The following is a 12,664-nucleotide window of genomic DNA, read 5'->3' as shown; positions in this document are numbered from 1 at the left end:
TTGATCATGGTATCCGCCGAAGAGGTGGATTCGCCATGCTCTGCTCGCTGCTTCTTTCGCGCAAGCGCAGCTTCTTCGAGTTTCTGGCGTTTGGCACTGACCGCGGCGGTATCTAGATCATGGAAAACTTGGACCTGGGGTCGGTCTTCGGGTCTCGCAAGGCGAACGGAGCGGCGGACCATGGTGATGTCGCGTTGGTGTCGCGTTGTCGTGTTGTGTATGGGAAAGAGTTAGTAAAAGCTTAAGAAAGTCTTCAACTCAAGGAAAGGCGCAGTCAACCAGTGTGGGTCATTGGCTGACTTGACCCCTCGCATGTGCTTGGGGCTTCACTGAGGCAGCGATCATCGAGCACCTTAGGCCATCAAATCCAGCAGTACCTAGAAGGCCTTCGAATGACGTAGTACGTACTTCTTAGTTTTGCTGCAGTGGTTACACCCTTAGAAGACAGGGCACACTACCTAAGTAATCCACGGGTATTACCTGCAGCCTACGCAATCGTTCATGCGTGAAGGCGGAGGATCTTGTTGATACCAAAACTTTGGCAATCTCAGGTGAGTATCTCATTGCGACTGTACTGAACAGCGACTTCACTGCAAGTAGCTACAATATTGACCAGATACGAGCGGAGAAAGTGCGTTAGACTGCGAAGCCCTAGCGTGTCGTTAGCGTACCTTCTGTACACTCACATCGACGGATCCCGAGGTCGCTTCCTACTTGCCTGAACCCGTAGCACTCTCAGCGTCCAGCGTACTCTCTCTTGCGGAGCTCATATACCCCTCTCCCGTTCTTCGACACAACCACGTCCCTTATGAGTCCACGTCCACCCGTTATGCGCCTCTGTAAGGAGGGCGACACAGTCGAGAGCCATGTACCGGCTGGGTCTCACAGAACATGGTCTCCTCAACACGAGCAAACTGGCGGTCTGCCTCACGCGAGCTACGAACGATGCGCCCGCGGTGACACAAAATAACTTACGGAAGTGCTGCGAGAAACAGGTGTGCGTCACCACTTCTTCGTTTGCCGGCGGAACTGCGAAACATGATATTCACCATGATCCTGCAGAAACCATGTCTGCAGATACACGAACGTGCTGTTCACAACTTCACTGCGGGTGTCATCTTGAAGTCGAAGATTTGCCACAGGGAACTGAACAAGGCGCTTGTAACAGATGACGAAGCTGGATCGTACCGGGTACTATCGCTTGTCTGCAGACAGATGTACGACGAGACTTGTTTATTACCATACACCTGTAACTCTTTCGGCTTCACATCAATGAGCGCCTTGAGAACCTGGACGTCAAGCCGCCTCCTCATACACTTACGGCAAATCAAGGTGTTAAAAACTCCACCAGTTTTTGATCGCGCATACTTCAAGCAGTCGTACTACAGATTCACAGACCTATTCCCACACCTTGAAGTATTTTACGTCGACCTATGGAATGCCCGGTATTCTAGCGAAATGAATGGCTGGGCAACCGACCAGATTGAGCAGGACATTCAGCAGAGGACTAAAGTACTGTTGCAAAGGGAGAGGAGTGGCCTGATGATTGTCGTTACTGACTACGCAAACCTCGGTCTGACTGGGACAAACATCCTCCAGGAGGTCTGAGAAAATTGGAGACGGCAATGACTGCCAAAAGGGGGTTACAAATTAGAAGTGTCTGCAACACAACCGAGTTGTCATTACTGTGTTTAAGGGACATGGCCGGATTCTGCCCAGGTGCGGAGGTGAGAGAAAGTAAGTTCTCTGATGTCATCTTAATACAGAAACGGCTAGACCGCATCTGAGTCTTTTCAACTGCTCAATTATGGTACTCCAATTCCACAGCCTTGCTCAATATCCTGCTTGGGAAACCCAAACCTTCATTGCAAATTGTTTCACGGCACAATGGATGAATCGTCTCTCATTGACCTTAGCGCGAAGAGCTGCGGTATCCGTTACATTCACAGGTCGCAGATAAGGATGCCGACACTGCACATACGCAGGGTGACTCGAATTATCCATTGATACAAGAGCGGGTAGTTGTATCACCGGCAGTCATCGTGCCAGCTACCTTCGAAACGCAGTGAGGCTCCTAGATACGCGTTGGTTACCCGCGCCGGCATCCCTTCGTTCCTCTCACCATCACTTTTCATCTTGGTAAGCACATAAGCTTCACAAGTCTCAAAGCAGCTACTTCATCTGGATCAATCTTCGTACATGCCTCATCGTTCATCGTTCATCTCATCGCTCATCGAAGTACTTAGCCCGATATGTGGACGTCTCCGGTTTTGCAGTTGTCAAGCTCTCTTGAATCTGCCCTCGTTCAACCACACTCTCTCTTCACACGCAACAAGACTATATTGAGCTTCAGATATGGGCTCATCCGAACTGCCCGCTCGCTCTACGGCACCGAAAGATTACACGATTCCCGCGAAGCATACAAAAGTCGTGAAGAAGAAAGCTCCCACGAACCGCAAGCCCAGACAAGCTGGTCGCACGTACCTGAACGGTCTGATGGACGCCAAGATTCCAGTTCACTCGGATCTGATGACGATGTACATGCAACATTACAATACACCTCCCAGGAAAGCTGACACACGACAGTGCCAAAGCCAACTCTCTCCAGTCTCCTCTTCTCTGTCTTCCGGCAGAGATTCGCAACAAGATCTGGGAGTATGCTGTTGGCCATCACCAAATCGACATCCACGACTACTCACATGTCCGAAGATGGGACATCAAGCTCACACATGTCACAAGCCCTCTGAACAAAGGCATAAACACTTCGTCCAGCTTTGTCCCACCAACCTTCGCGGTCCCAAAGGTATGCCGCCAGATGTACGTTGAAACATCGTCAATGGTATACACGCACAACAACTTCGGCTTCGATAATCTTGATACCTTCGACCGCTGGATCTTAAATCGCGCACTCGGACAGAGACGCCTGGTCACCTCAGTGGATATCCCATTCGGATATTACAGCCTGTATCGGGATGGCTTTCGCAAATTACTCCGCCGAACATTCCCTGGCATCACGAGAGTAAGGTTGCATATCAAGATGGCGGAGATGAATCAGCGCATGGATGCCCGTACTTGGTCTTGGTCAGTTCCTATCAAAGAGCCTCTCGAGGATGTCAAGAAGAGGTTCATCGATGAAGTCATGAAGAAGGAGGGTGAAGGCCTTGGAGTGGGTTGGTACAACCGTTCCATCACCTCCTTGAGTTACCTACGCTACTGAGAGAGTTCGGTGTATTGTGGCGGCTTCGTATGCAGCCAGCCGCTTTTCAAGAGTTTGTTTGGGATGTAAGAGATCGAGCGTTTTGCCAGGAGCCGACACACGGCACTTTGCGGTAAGTGTCCTTGTATAAACTGCCTACGAGATATTCACTGACTATGTAGATCTGCGTGTAGTGCACACGACCTTTCATGACCAATGACTGGAGGTTCTCACCTGCATATCAACCACACCGGTCTGGTATTTGGAGACGCATAATTCATCTGGCCATTTGCTCTTGGGTTTCTGGAGCCCAGTACTCAGTTGAAAAGAGACGATCGGAATGAGAAGACCGAATGGGTAAGAATCTTCTTCCATTTATCAGCATTTGTTGCAGCTTTCTCTCCAGTGTGTGTTCCAGAGTCTGTTTCATTTGGGCGTTCACCTAATCTAATACGATCCGATCTCGTGTTTTTCGTTGAGGGCGCAAATCTTCGCGCAGAGTAATTCTCGGGCTATGGATCGGGAGGAAGGCTGTTGAGTGGCGAGAAGAGGGTAGACCACGATGTCAGGGCTTTGAGGTGGTTGGAGTGGCTACAAGAAATTAGAATCTTCAACGCGAAGGTGCTTGCGCTGTCTTACATGATTCGCGAAACCTCGACCAGCAATGAGATCTGGAGCTCCGGATGACTACAAAGGACATCCGCCTAACAAAATCTTGGGCTTGTCTCTCATCATGCCAAGTACTTTCATCAAAAAACATGGACGCGAACAACTTCTGTCACCGTATATCAACAAAATGGGCTCAAATTGGAACTGCCTCCACTGAACAGAGAATCCGTACACTGAATATCATAAGAAAGACCATTCATGGTCAGGTATCCTCAAAAACAAAAGGAAAACGGCAAGAGTTCATGCACATGCCATCACAATCCAATCGCACATTCCCCGTGCGCACCTTCAACCCAACACCAGCGCGGACCAATAACCCGTCTAGCTCATACAGCTACTCCACGTTATCCATCTAACAGCACTCCGCCGCACACTCGCAGCAATCAGCACAGCACTCGCAACCCTCTTCGCATACGAAACAACAGCATAGTGTCGCCAAACTAGTCTTCCGTTAGCCAACAGTTGAGTCCTTAAGTATATCATGCCCACTCACCAAGCCGCCAAGCATCCTCTGTCCTTCTTCTGCTTTGGTGGAGGTGCCTGTTGGTACTGTCCTTGCGGAGGACCGTAGTACATCTGTTGTTGTGGTGGTGGAGCGCCGTATTGTTGGGGTTGGCCGTAGCCGCCGCCTGGGGGACCATAGCTGTGAGGAAGTTAGCATTTGGCCATTTTTCGAAGATGTAAACATCTTTCGCAATCGCAAGGGATAGTGAGCGCGCGCGCCTTTTGCGCTATGATGCCAAGTTCCTGTAGACGGCTGTGTGAAGCGTACCTTTGCTGTGGGTACTGAGGACCGCCTTGGTAGTAGCCTTGGTTCGACATAGTGATGAAGTCGGTCTTTGAGATATGTGTGAGGGTGTGAAGTGCTGGTCAAGATTCGCCCAAGAATCTACTCAATATGCGCACGAAAATCGCTCGTTCGTTCGTCGATGATGTAGGTAAGACAAGGCAGCTGGTAATGGTGAATCAGGCAAGCAGCAGTCGCGCAAGCGAGTATCGTATCCCCAAACCAAGCTTTCGCCGAGGAGCCGTCCGAATCTTAATTTCTCGCTTGCAGGAAACCCGCGTCACTGTCCAAAGTCGTTGCGCGAGGGTCAAAGTAAAGTCAGGAGTAAGGTGAGTATAAGGCTGGAGGAAATACAGTGGACCCTTCTTACAATCCGGGGAGGGGATGCGCCGCCTTTAAACTGCAGCGCTCGTTCGCGCCCTCTCTCTCACGCGGACAGGGCAATGCATCCTGCATCATTCGGCCGGTCTATTGCGCTAGTTAGCCTGAGCCACATTCGCAGTGGGCCGAGCTATTGGTGCAAATAAGCCGGGGGCGCGAGGGATGCTGTGGGCTTTCGTCATCGCCACACATGGTTGTCGTGCTTTTTGACAGTGCCAACGCGATACCGGGGCATTAGAGGCGTGGCTGAGTTATGGCCGAAGCTGTGATGATGATGCAGTTGGCCGAGGTCTGTCCACGAACTTTACGGTGAGTGAGATACCTGTCATCTCGACGAGCAGAGCCACAGACGCGTGCGCGGTTTTGCGTGGATACGACATCGAATCGGCCGGCTAGCTAGCCACACATGTATCGCAGGGATAGGCGTGCCACCTGATGTGTCAGGCTAAGCTTTACTTGGCAAAGGCTTGGTCTCGCATCTGCTTCGCGCCAAGGGTGAACGACAGCTCGAGAACAGGGGTAATTCGTTCCGCATATGTAACATGTGCAATATCCGTTATCGCAATGCCCTGTTAGAAGTATCCCAAGGTTGGTTGACGTGCAAAAGTTCACGTATCATCGAGACTACATCTCCCCGCCAATCCTCTCTGAGCAACTCAGCCATCACACCACGCATGTCAGCCGCAGTCTAGACCACACAATTGCCGGGCCGATAGCACCACGTCAACACCTGGACTAAAGGTTCACTCATATTAGAGCGATGATTGTAGAGGGCAAAAGGCTGGCAATGAGTGCAAAATGAAGCAGGTAACTGAGAGTGTTAAGTGCAAGCAAATGCTATGTGGCTTGATGAAGAATGCTATCGAGCCTTGCGAACCCACTCCACCAAACAACAAACAAGCACGGTAGAATTTATGTACATATACAGTATCAGGGTAATTAAGTGGATGCCCCATAGGTAAGCAAAGGGGTGCGAAAGAACAGACAGCCACCGCAAGCGAGATTAGAAGCCGAACGGGTTTTGGGGTGCTGGTCAATGGTTAGAGAGGTCTTGCATAGAGTTTTGTTCGAAGACTTACTGGCATTGGCAAGGTTCGCCCTCCCCGTCGGCTGAGGCGTTAGCTTCTTCGCAGGCTGTACACCGAACTTGATAGTCGGAGGTGGGCCAGTCTTCTGGGGCACCAAAGGCTGCGCCTGGGGCATGGGCGGCATGGGCGGGACAGGCGGCGGGCTTTGGTTCGACATGTAGCCAGTCGGTTGTGGCGCAAGGGCCGGAGGCAGGAAGCGGTTGACGCCAGTCGCCTGGGGGTTAAGCGGCGATGGTTGGAACGAGTTGTACCCCGTAGGCTGAGCCTGTAGTGGCTGGAAAGGTGCCCGTGGTGGGTCGGCAAAAGGGCTGCCATTCCCAAAGCCTTGTGTGAAGTGTGGCTGCTGCTGCTGCTGCTGCTGCTGCTGCTGGAAACCTGTCTGCATGGGCTGCTGGAAGCCGGTCGGCTGCTGTTGTTGGTATTGGGCGAAGCCAGTCTGCATAGGCTGCTGCTGGAGTGGGGACATGGAGTTGTAACCTGTGGGTTGAGGCATCATGCCGTTCTGCTGGAACCCGAACCCACCATTTTGCTGTGGGAAGCCTGTCATTTGCTGTTGCATTGGTGGCATACCCTGCATGTTCTGCATGCCTTGGCCCTGTCCAGAGTTTTGACCCATTAGGTTGGGGTTGTAACCTGTGAGCTGAGGTTGTAAGGGTGGTGGAGGACCGAAGGCACTTTGTTGTGGGTTCTGAGGGGCAGAGGAAGAACGCTGCGGCGGTGGAGCGATGAGACCTCCTGGATTCTGCTGCTGAGGAGCTTGTGGTCGCATGCGTGGTGGAGCCATGTTGTGAGGTTGGGTAAGGGCCTTGATAGCCGCAACCTGCTCGAAAAGGGTAGGAGTAGCGCCTGTTGGCTGTGGTTGCTGAGCAGGTGCTGGAGGCTGTTGAGCAGGTGCTTGTGCTGGCTGAGGTGCTGGAGCAGGAGGTGTTGGCTGCGCGATCTCGTCAGGTTTGAGTGCAGGCATGTCTAGAAGAGACAGATCGTTCATGGATCCAGTCAGCTGGGGTGGCTTTGCCGCAGGGGCTTGTGCTGCGGGCGGAGATGCTGCAGGTGCAGGTGTTGACTTGGATGGCTTGACATCCCACGCATTGTCTTCAAATCCATTCGCTGTCTTGTCAGATGTCGCTGCTGATGTCCCGTCTGCGGGCTTCTTAACGGTGTCATCGGACTTCGGTTCAAACGCCTTTGGATCAACAACATCGTTCGTCTCAACCGGTGGTGCAGGACGTCCCTTTCGGGTGTTGTTTCTCAGTGCACCTCCTGGGCCTGAGAAAAGTCCACCAGAAGCTCCCTCTCCTCCTTCTTCAGCAAAGCTAACGCTTCGCTTATCTCTTCCGAACTGCGCATCCAAGTGCTTGGTCACGCGCAGAATATCACCTTCCTTGAGACCCAACGTGCGTAGAAGCCCAGGAGTGATGTCTGGAATGTTTTCTTCTGTCATTTCGTCCTTGGTAAATGCCCTGGCGTATCGTTCGCAGATCTGTGGGTTGACACCACACTTGAGGAAGAAGTCGAACCAGTCGTATTCTGGTTTCTTCTCGACAGAAATGCCGGTTGGACCTGAGTCCTTCCCACGAGGCTGTTGCATGCTCCTCCTCTTCAGATCCGATAGGGGTTTGTCGTCATCTAGAGACTCGCCTGTGACGCGTTCGACGTACTCGAGGTCTTCTACTGACATCTTTGTGACAGGTACAGCGATCTTGACACCATTGACTTTGTGTAGGTGAATCTTGCCATCCTTGATGAGAATGAACTCTGCCTCGACCTTGAACGATCCGGATCGGTCGGTCCAAGTGCGTACCTTGGCTGAATCTAAGAAATTTGGTCAGCATCCTTGCACACAATGTGTGTTCTGTTGTCCCACTAGATAGATGTTCAGCGCCCACGAATGGCGCAGAACCCTTCTCAGTAGACAGATCAAGAAACTCAAGTAGTGAAATTGCTGTATACTGACTTGGTTTGGAGCCGGACTTTGAACTCGAGTCCTTTGCGGAGCTTTCGCGCTTGCTTGATCTCTGTGAAGTACGACGATGGTCAACGTTTGTTTGCATAAGACTAGAGTTACGCGAAGGCAAGTGCAGGCCAGGGCCTACCTGATCGTTCCTTGCCTCACTTTCTGGCTTCTTCCGTCTCGCGGCCTGGCGAGCAAGCTCTTCCTCCTCGCGCCTATTCTGTTCGACAACGGACCGGCCAGCGTTGGTTCCCGATCGAGCGATGGCAGCTGCAGGAGCGTGTATGGGGACAGTTTCTGTGACCTCAACGTAATTAGCTGGTACCACACCCTCTTTGCCGTTCTTCAGCCGCCTGACTTTCCACCACTCGTCACTTGCGGAATCGTCGAGGACTAAGATCTCGTCGCCGAGACCAACAGTAACTTCGTCATCACCCTGTGCCATGAAATCAAATAGCATAACTCCCTTCTTCTGCACATTGGAGTTTCCAGAGCCAGCTGCGAGTACTTCGCGGAGTCCTGCGCTCTTGGCCGCTCCTGCAAGCTCACCAAGGGCGAGCATGATCTCTGATGCGGTGTCTTTAGCACCACAGTGGAAGTCGACGCTCTTGCTTGGCTGTTTCAACTCCATGAATATGTGCTTGCCTTCTTGCGAGTAGTACTCCATCTTGTCTGCGCTCCATTCCTGTTGCGGCCCGTCGCGCGACTTCTCGGGTGCGATCATGATCATTCCTTTCGGGATGTTGACGCCCAGGGTGATTGGCATTTTCTTATTCTTGCCCGGTTGTGTAATGTACTCGTAGATGTTGTACAGATGGTATCCAGAGCCCGACATGGGTGTCGCGGGCTGTTCGTCCCTACTCGGAGGGTCATATTGATCGAACGTGACGCTTCGGGGAGGGGGCGATCTGACTGGGGGTGATGGGGATCGCGCATGTGCGTATTGGGTAGGCGGGGGTGAGTACACTTCGGACTCGGGTCGCTGGGGAAGACGGGGTGCTGGCACCTCTTCGTCCGACTCTTCCGGGGTGAATTGCACGCGTCGTTGCTGCCGTGGAGGCGCGCTTACGTTGGGTGGAGGAGAAATAGTCGATCGCGGTGCTGCCTCTTGCGACTTCTTCTGTATGATGCCAGCCAGGGCCGCAGCGGGACTCGGTTGTGGAGGAGTGTCTGGAGTAGGCGGCTGATCGTCATCGAAAGAGTCGGTCGCTGGTGGCATGGGCGGGCGACTGGGCAGCGCTGGAGATGGCGCGGCTGGGGCTCCTGCCGCCGCTCCCTCTTCGGCAAGCTCGATGTAGTTTGCGGGCGCAAAGCCATAGTCGTCTGCGACTCCCACCAGTGTCCAGTCCGGGTCTGTGGTATCGTAAACATCGAGAACAGCATCCTCTTTGAAAGAGAGCTCCTCGTCCGTTTGGCGGTCGTAATCGAAGAGGGCTTTGGCTTGTGCGACTGGGGCGGCCTATACGTGTCATCAGTCTCTATGCTGTAGCATTCCACGCGATGCCTGGTGCCGCGTTGGGTATCGTTTTGCGACGCGGATTGGGCTGTCATGTGGGTGAGGCGCAGCATACCTCTTCAATGTAATTGTTTGGAATCAAGCCCTCAGGCTCTTCCTCGTCGCCATCACGCCCCTTCTTCTTTGCTTTCCACCAGGCGTCGATGGATGACTTCTCCAGTACCATCAAGATGTCGCCCTCGGTCAGGGCGATCTCGTTGTCGCTCTGGGGCTCATAGTCGTAGATGGCGCGATATATGCCGAGGAACACCATTGTGGCGGCTACACGTGCGGCGCAGTCTCAAAAAGCGTGTAGAGTGTGGTGAAGTAGATTACTGAATGTGCGTACGGCCGGTGTCGATGCGCATAAGCTCGGCGGAGGGCCACGGGGGTGCTGTTGCCCGGTCGAGGGGCCAGCTGGACAGGGGGAAGCTGCGTGACGCTACCAAGTCGGCGCCAGCAGCTGGAGAAGCAGAAAACAGCGAGATTCGAATAGAACGGGTTGCTTGGGGCGGATGGCCGGGACTGCGGGATCGCTTGTGCTGTAGCAGCTGGAAGTGGTGAGGCAGCTGCAAGTTGGGTCGACGATGCTTGTGAGGACTCAGCACGAGCCAACTGTCCCATACGGTCGTCCCCACTGACGACGTCAACCCGCTTTCATCCCATGTTCCTGCGACTTGTCAAGCGTGCCGGCGGACAACTACCTGCATGACAAGTTCAAGATACTACATGAAATCGACCAGAACCAGGTATCACAAGGTATTGCTAAAGTAGATTTTTCTCAGGGTCTGCCTTAGCTCAACCACATTCTGCCCTTCACTCAATATGTGAACCGGAATCCTTCCGTTCCCTCTAGTAGACGCTTTCCTCTAGTCTGCCGTTTGTTCGCCGTGTAGAAAAACACCGAGAACACTCCCACCAGTCCAATGATCAAGATGTGGCTTCCTATGCTGACCCAGATGGCCGTCATATACCTCGGACTCTCTGGTTGCCTCACAATGAAGCTTCCTGCGATACCCCCGGCGCCGTTAAAAGCTGTGACCATTGCGGCAGTAAAAACCCTCTTCCATTGGCCGACGATGTTGTTCGCCTGATAAGTCGCCATGGCCGCCCAGTTTGCCACATACGCTCCAGTCGCAAGGTAGGTACCAATATACCTCACGGTGACTTGGTCCGAAAAGCCCAGCATACAGAAACCTACAATCAGAGAAACGCAATTGAAGACTATGATGGGCCCTCTCAACTGGAACTTGTCGCCCACGATCGAGGACAAGATAGCGGGAAGAACGGCGTAGTAGTAAGGCGGTGCGGATAGCAGAATCGCTTTGTTCGAAGAGAAGCCCATGCCGCCTTGCAAAATGATAGGTAGGAAGTAAGACAGCGATGTCGAGACGAGGTTCTGCAGGAAGTACAGGGTGCAGAACCCGTACACCTTTAGATCCTTGGCGTGAACGAAGACCTTAGACCATGCGAAGTCGTCGGGTTTGACATCGCCTCTGTCGTTGTCGATTCGAGAAGACGCCAACGCACTTTCGTGGGGCGTGAGGAAGTAGAAGGAATTTTGGGCGTGCTCAGGGAAATCGACCATCCACCAATATGTTAGAATACCGAAGAATGCAGTAATGCTCCCCTGCACGACGAACATCCACTGCCAACCCTTGAGATACTGGCCGTCGAGCTGGTTGAGTCCAAAATTAACGATGCCACCGGTAGCCAAGACAATGACTTCACCACTCTGCATCAGAGCAAAGCGAAGCTGTTGCTCTTTTCGTGTATACCATGTTGAGATGAGATACGTCAAGCCGGGGTAGATTCCCGACATCGCTATTCCAAGTAGGATGCGGAGCGCGATCATTTGTCGCCATGTCTGCACGAAAGCTGTGCACAGTGTGATGATGCCGAAGCAGAAGGTGATGAAGGCAAACCAGATTCGCGGTCCGAAGGTGCGCACAGCGATAGTGGATGGTAGCTGAAAGGCAATGCTCGCGATTGTGAAGATGAATATAGAGACTGAGTATCTGTTGCCGACGTCCAATTCCAGGTCGCTGAGCATGGAGGTGACAGATGCGCTAGAGATGACGCCGCTGTCGAGTAGGTTGAGGGAGCACAAGATACCAGCAATGCTGCAAAGTCGAAGGTCGACCTTTAGGCGGATACTGTTGCGCCATTCTTCTTCGATTCTATCTCTTTCTCCATCGTGGATTTCATCATGCCGTTGGTCGTGTAATTCTCGGATTGACTCGTCCGTTGACTGTTGGCTAGATGCACTCTTCTTCATGTTCTCGCGGTTGGGATGGATGAGGGGTAGCAGGAGTTTGCGACGAAAAGCTCATCATGTAGGTTGCCTATGGAAGTAGCCAGAACGTGCTTATCGTAGTACAATCCAAATTGGTGTACATATCCGGCTGCAGAAGCTCCGCATTTTCGCAGGTGCAGATCTCCAGGGCTCCGTTGGTTACCGAGGCGCGGTTCCGCACAATGATTCCGCAGCAGATTACTTAGCAATGACCAACCCACTGATGTGGAGATTTGCATACGGCCATCGTAGATTTGCTTGTCGCACGTGTCGTCAGGCATGTCAGGGCGCCGTCTGAGTCTGGCGAGGGGCTGGCGTTTCGACGAGATGGACTTGACATACGGAAAGGCAGGCATCGTCGGGGGTCACATTTCCAAGGTTTGCTGCATACACACTATTATGTCTTAGTAAGTAGGTAGTACACAAGATAATATATACTTTCACGTGAACATTTTTTTTGTAAATGCGAGACGAATTGTAGACACCGCTGGTGGAGTAGCTCTAGTGAGCGAGACAGAGCCCCACTCTTGGGTAGAACGGTAAATGCTATCCAAATGCCGCAAACAAGGAGACGCCTGCAGTCTCTGAGCGGACATCGGACTTTGTCATGCGACTGTGATACAGATCACACACCTCCCGGGCACTCAGCTCGATCCTGACAGATCGGTTTTACGCACAATGATATACCACGAAGTTATACATGGAGCTGATGAGGTAGCTTGTCACGGACAACTTGAATTTCAAGGATGCAACATCAGTTTACATTCACATAAGCCAATTTTGGGGGAATGGGATGATATT

The 12,664-nt window shown here is 52.5% G+C and overlaps 5 protein-coding genes across 5 annotated transcripts; 2 read left to right on the top strand and 3 right to left on the bottom strand.

Moving 5' to 3' along the window:
• Nucleotides 1–1,132: 1,132 nt before the first annotated feature.
• On the top strand, nucleotides 1,133–1,727 carry BKA58DRAFT_378042 (uncharacterized protein). Its single transcript, XM_046169666.1, has one exon. It carries the CDS (start codon nucleotides 1,216–1,218, stop codon nucleotides 1,606–1,608), a length of 393 nt encoding a protein of 130 aa, XP_046029654.1. The 5' UTR covers nucleotides 1,133–1,215; the 3' UTR covers nucleotides 1,609–1,727.
• A 628-nt stretch (nucleotides 1,728–2,355) lies between these two features.
• On the top strand, nucleotides 2,356–3,217 carry BKA58DRAFT_453056 (uncharacterized protein; the record flags this gene model as incomplete). The annotated part of the gene is made up of 2 exons (XM_046174448.1): nucleotides 2,356–2,537; nucleotides 2,587–3,217. The coding sequence occupies 2 exons, from the start codon at nucleotides 2,356–2,358 to the stop codon at nucleotides 3,215–3,217; spliced, it is 813 nt and encodes a 270-aa protein (XP_046029653.1).
• Nucleotides 3,218–4,354: 1,137 nt separating this feature from the next.
• BKA58DRAFT_436515 (uncharacterized protein) lies at nucleotides 4,355–4,687 on the bottom strand (the record flags this gene model as incomplete). Its single annotated transcript, XM_046173416.1, has 2 exons — nucleotides 4,355–4,508; nucleotides 4,638–4,687. The coding sequence occupies 2 exons, from the start codon at nucleotides 4,685–4,687 to the stop codon at nucleotides 4,355–4,357; spliced, it is 204 nt and encodes a 67-aa protein (XP_046029652.1).
• Nucleotides 4,688–6,036: 1,349 nt separating this feature from the next.
• On the bottom strand, nucleotides 6,037–9,841 carry BKA58DRAFT_398827 (uncharacterized protein; the record flags this gene model as incomplete). Its single annotated transcript, XM_046171506.1, has 4 exons — nucleotides 6,037–6,062; nucleotides 6,113–7,933; nucleotides 8,076–9,531; nucleotides 9,644–9,841. The coding sequence occupies 4 exons, from the start codon at nucleotides 9,839–9,841 to the stop codon at nucleotides 6,037–6,039; spliced, it is 3,501 nt and encodes a 1,166-aa protein (XP_046029651.1).
• Nucleotides 9,842–10,123: 282 nt separating this feature from the next.
• On the bottom strand, nucleotides 10,124–12,039 carry BKA58DRAFT_378037 (major facilitator superfamily domain-containing protein). Its single transcript, XM_046169665.1, has one exon. It carries the CDS (start codon nucleotides 11,843–11,845, stop codon nucleotides 10,388–10,390), a length of 1,458 nt encoding a protein of 485 aa, XP_046029650.1. The 5' UTR covers nucleotides 11,846–12,039; the 3' UTR covers nucleotides 10,124–10,387.
• Between the last annotated feature and the right edge of the window lie 625 nt (nucleotides 12,040–12,664).

The sequence above is a fragment of the Alternaria rosae genome, assembly GCF_020736505.1.
Source record: "Alternaria rosae strain MPI-PUGE-AT-0040 chromosome Unknown BKA58scaffold_2, whole genome shotgun sequence".
Lineage (NCBI taxonomy): Eukaryota > Fungi > Ascomycota > Dothideomycetes > Pleosporales > Pleosporaceae > Alternaria > Alternaria rosae.
Note: the sequence above shows the minus strand (reverse complement) of the source record. Positions and strands in the feature narration are given on the sequence as shown.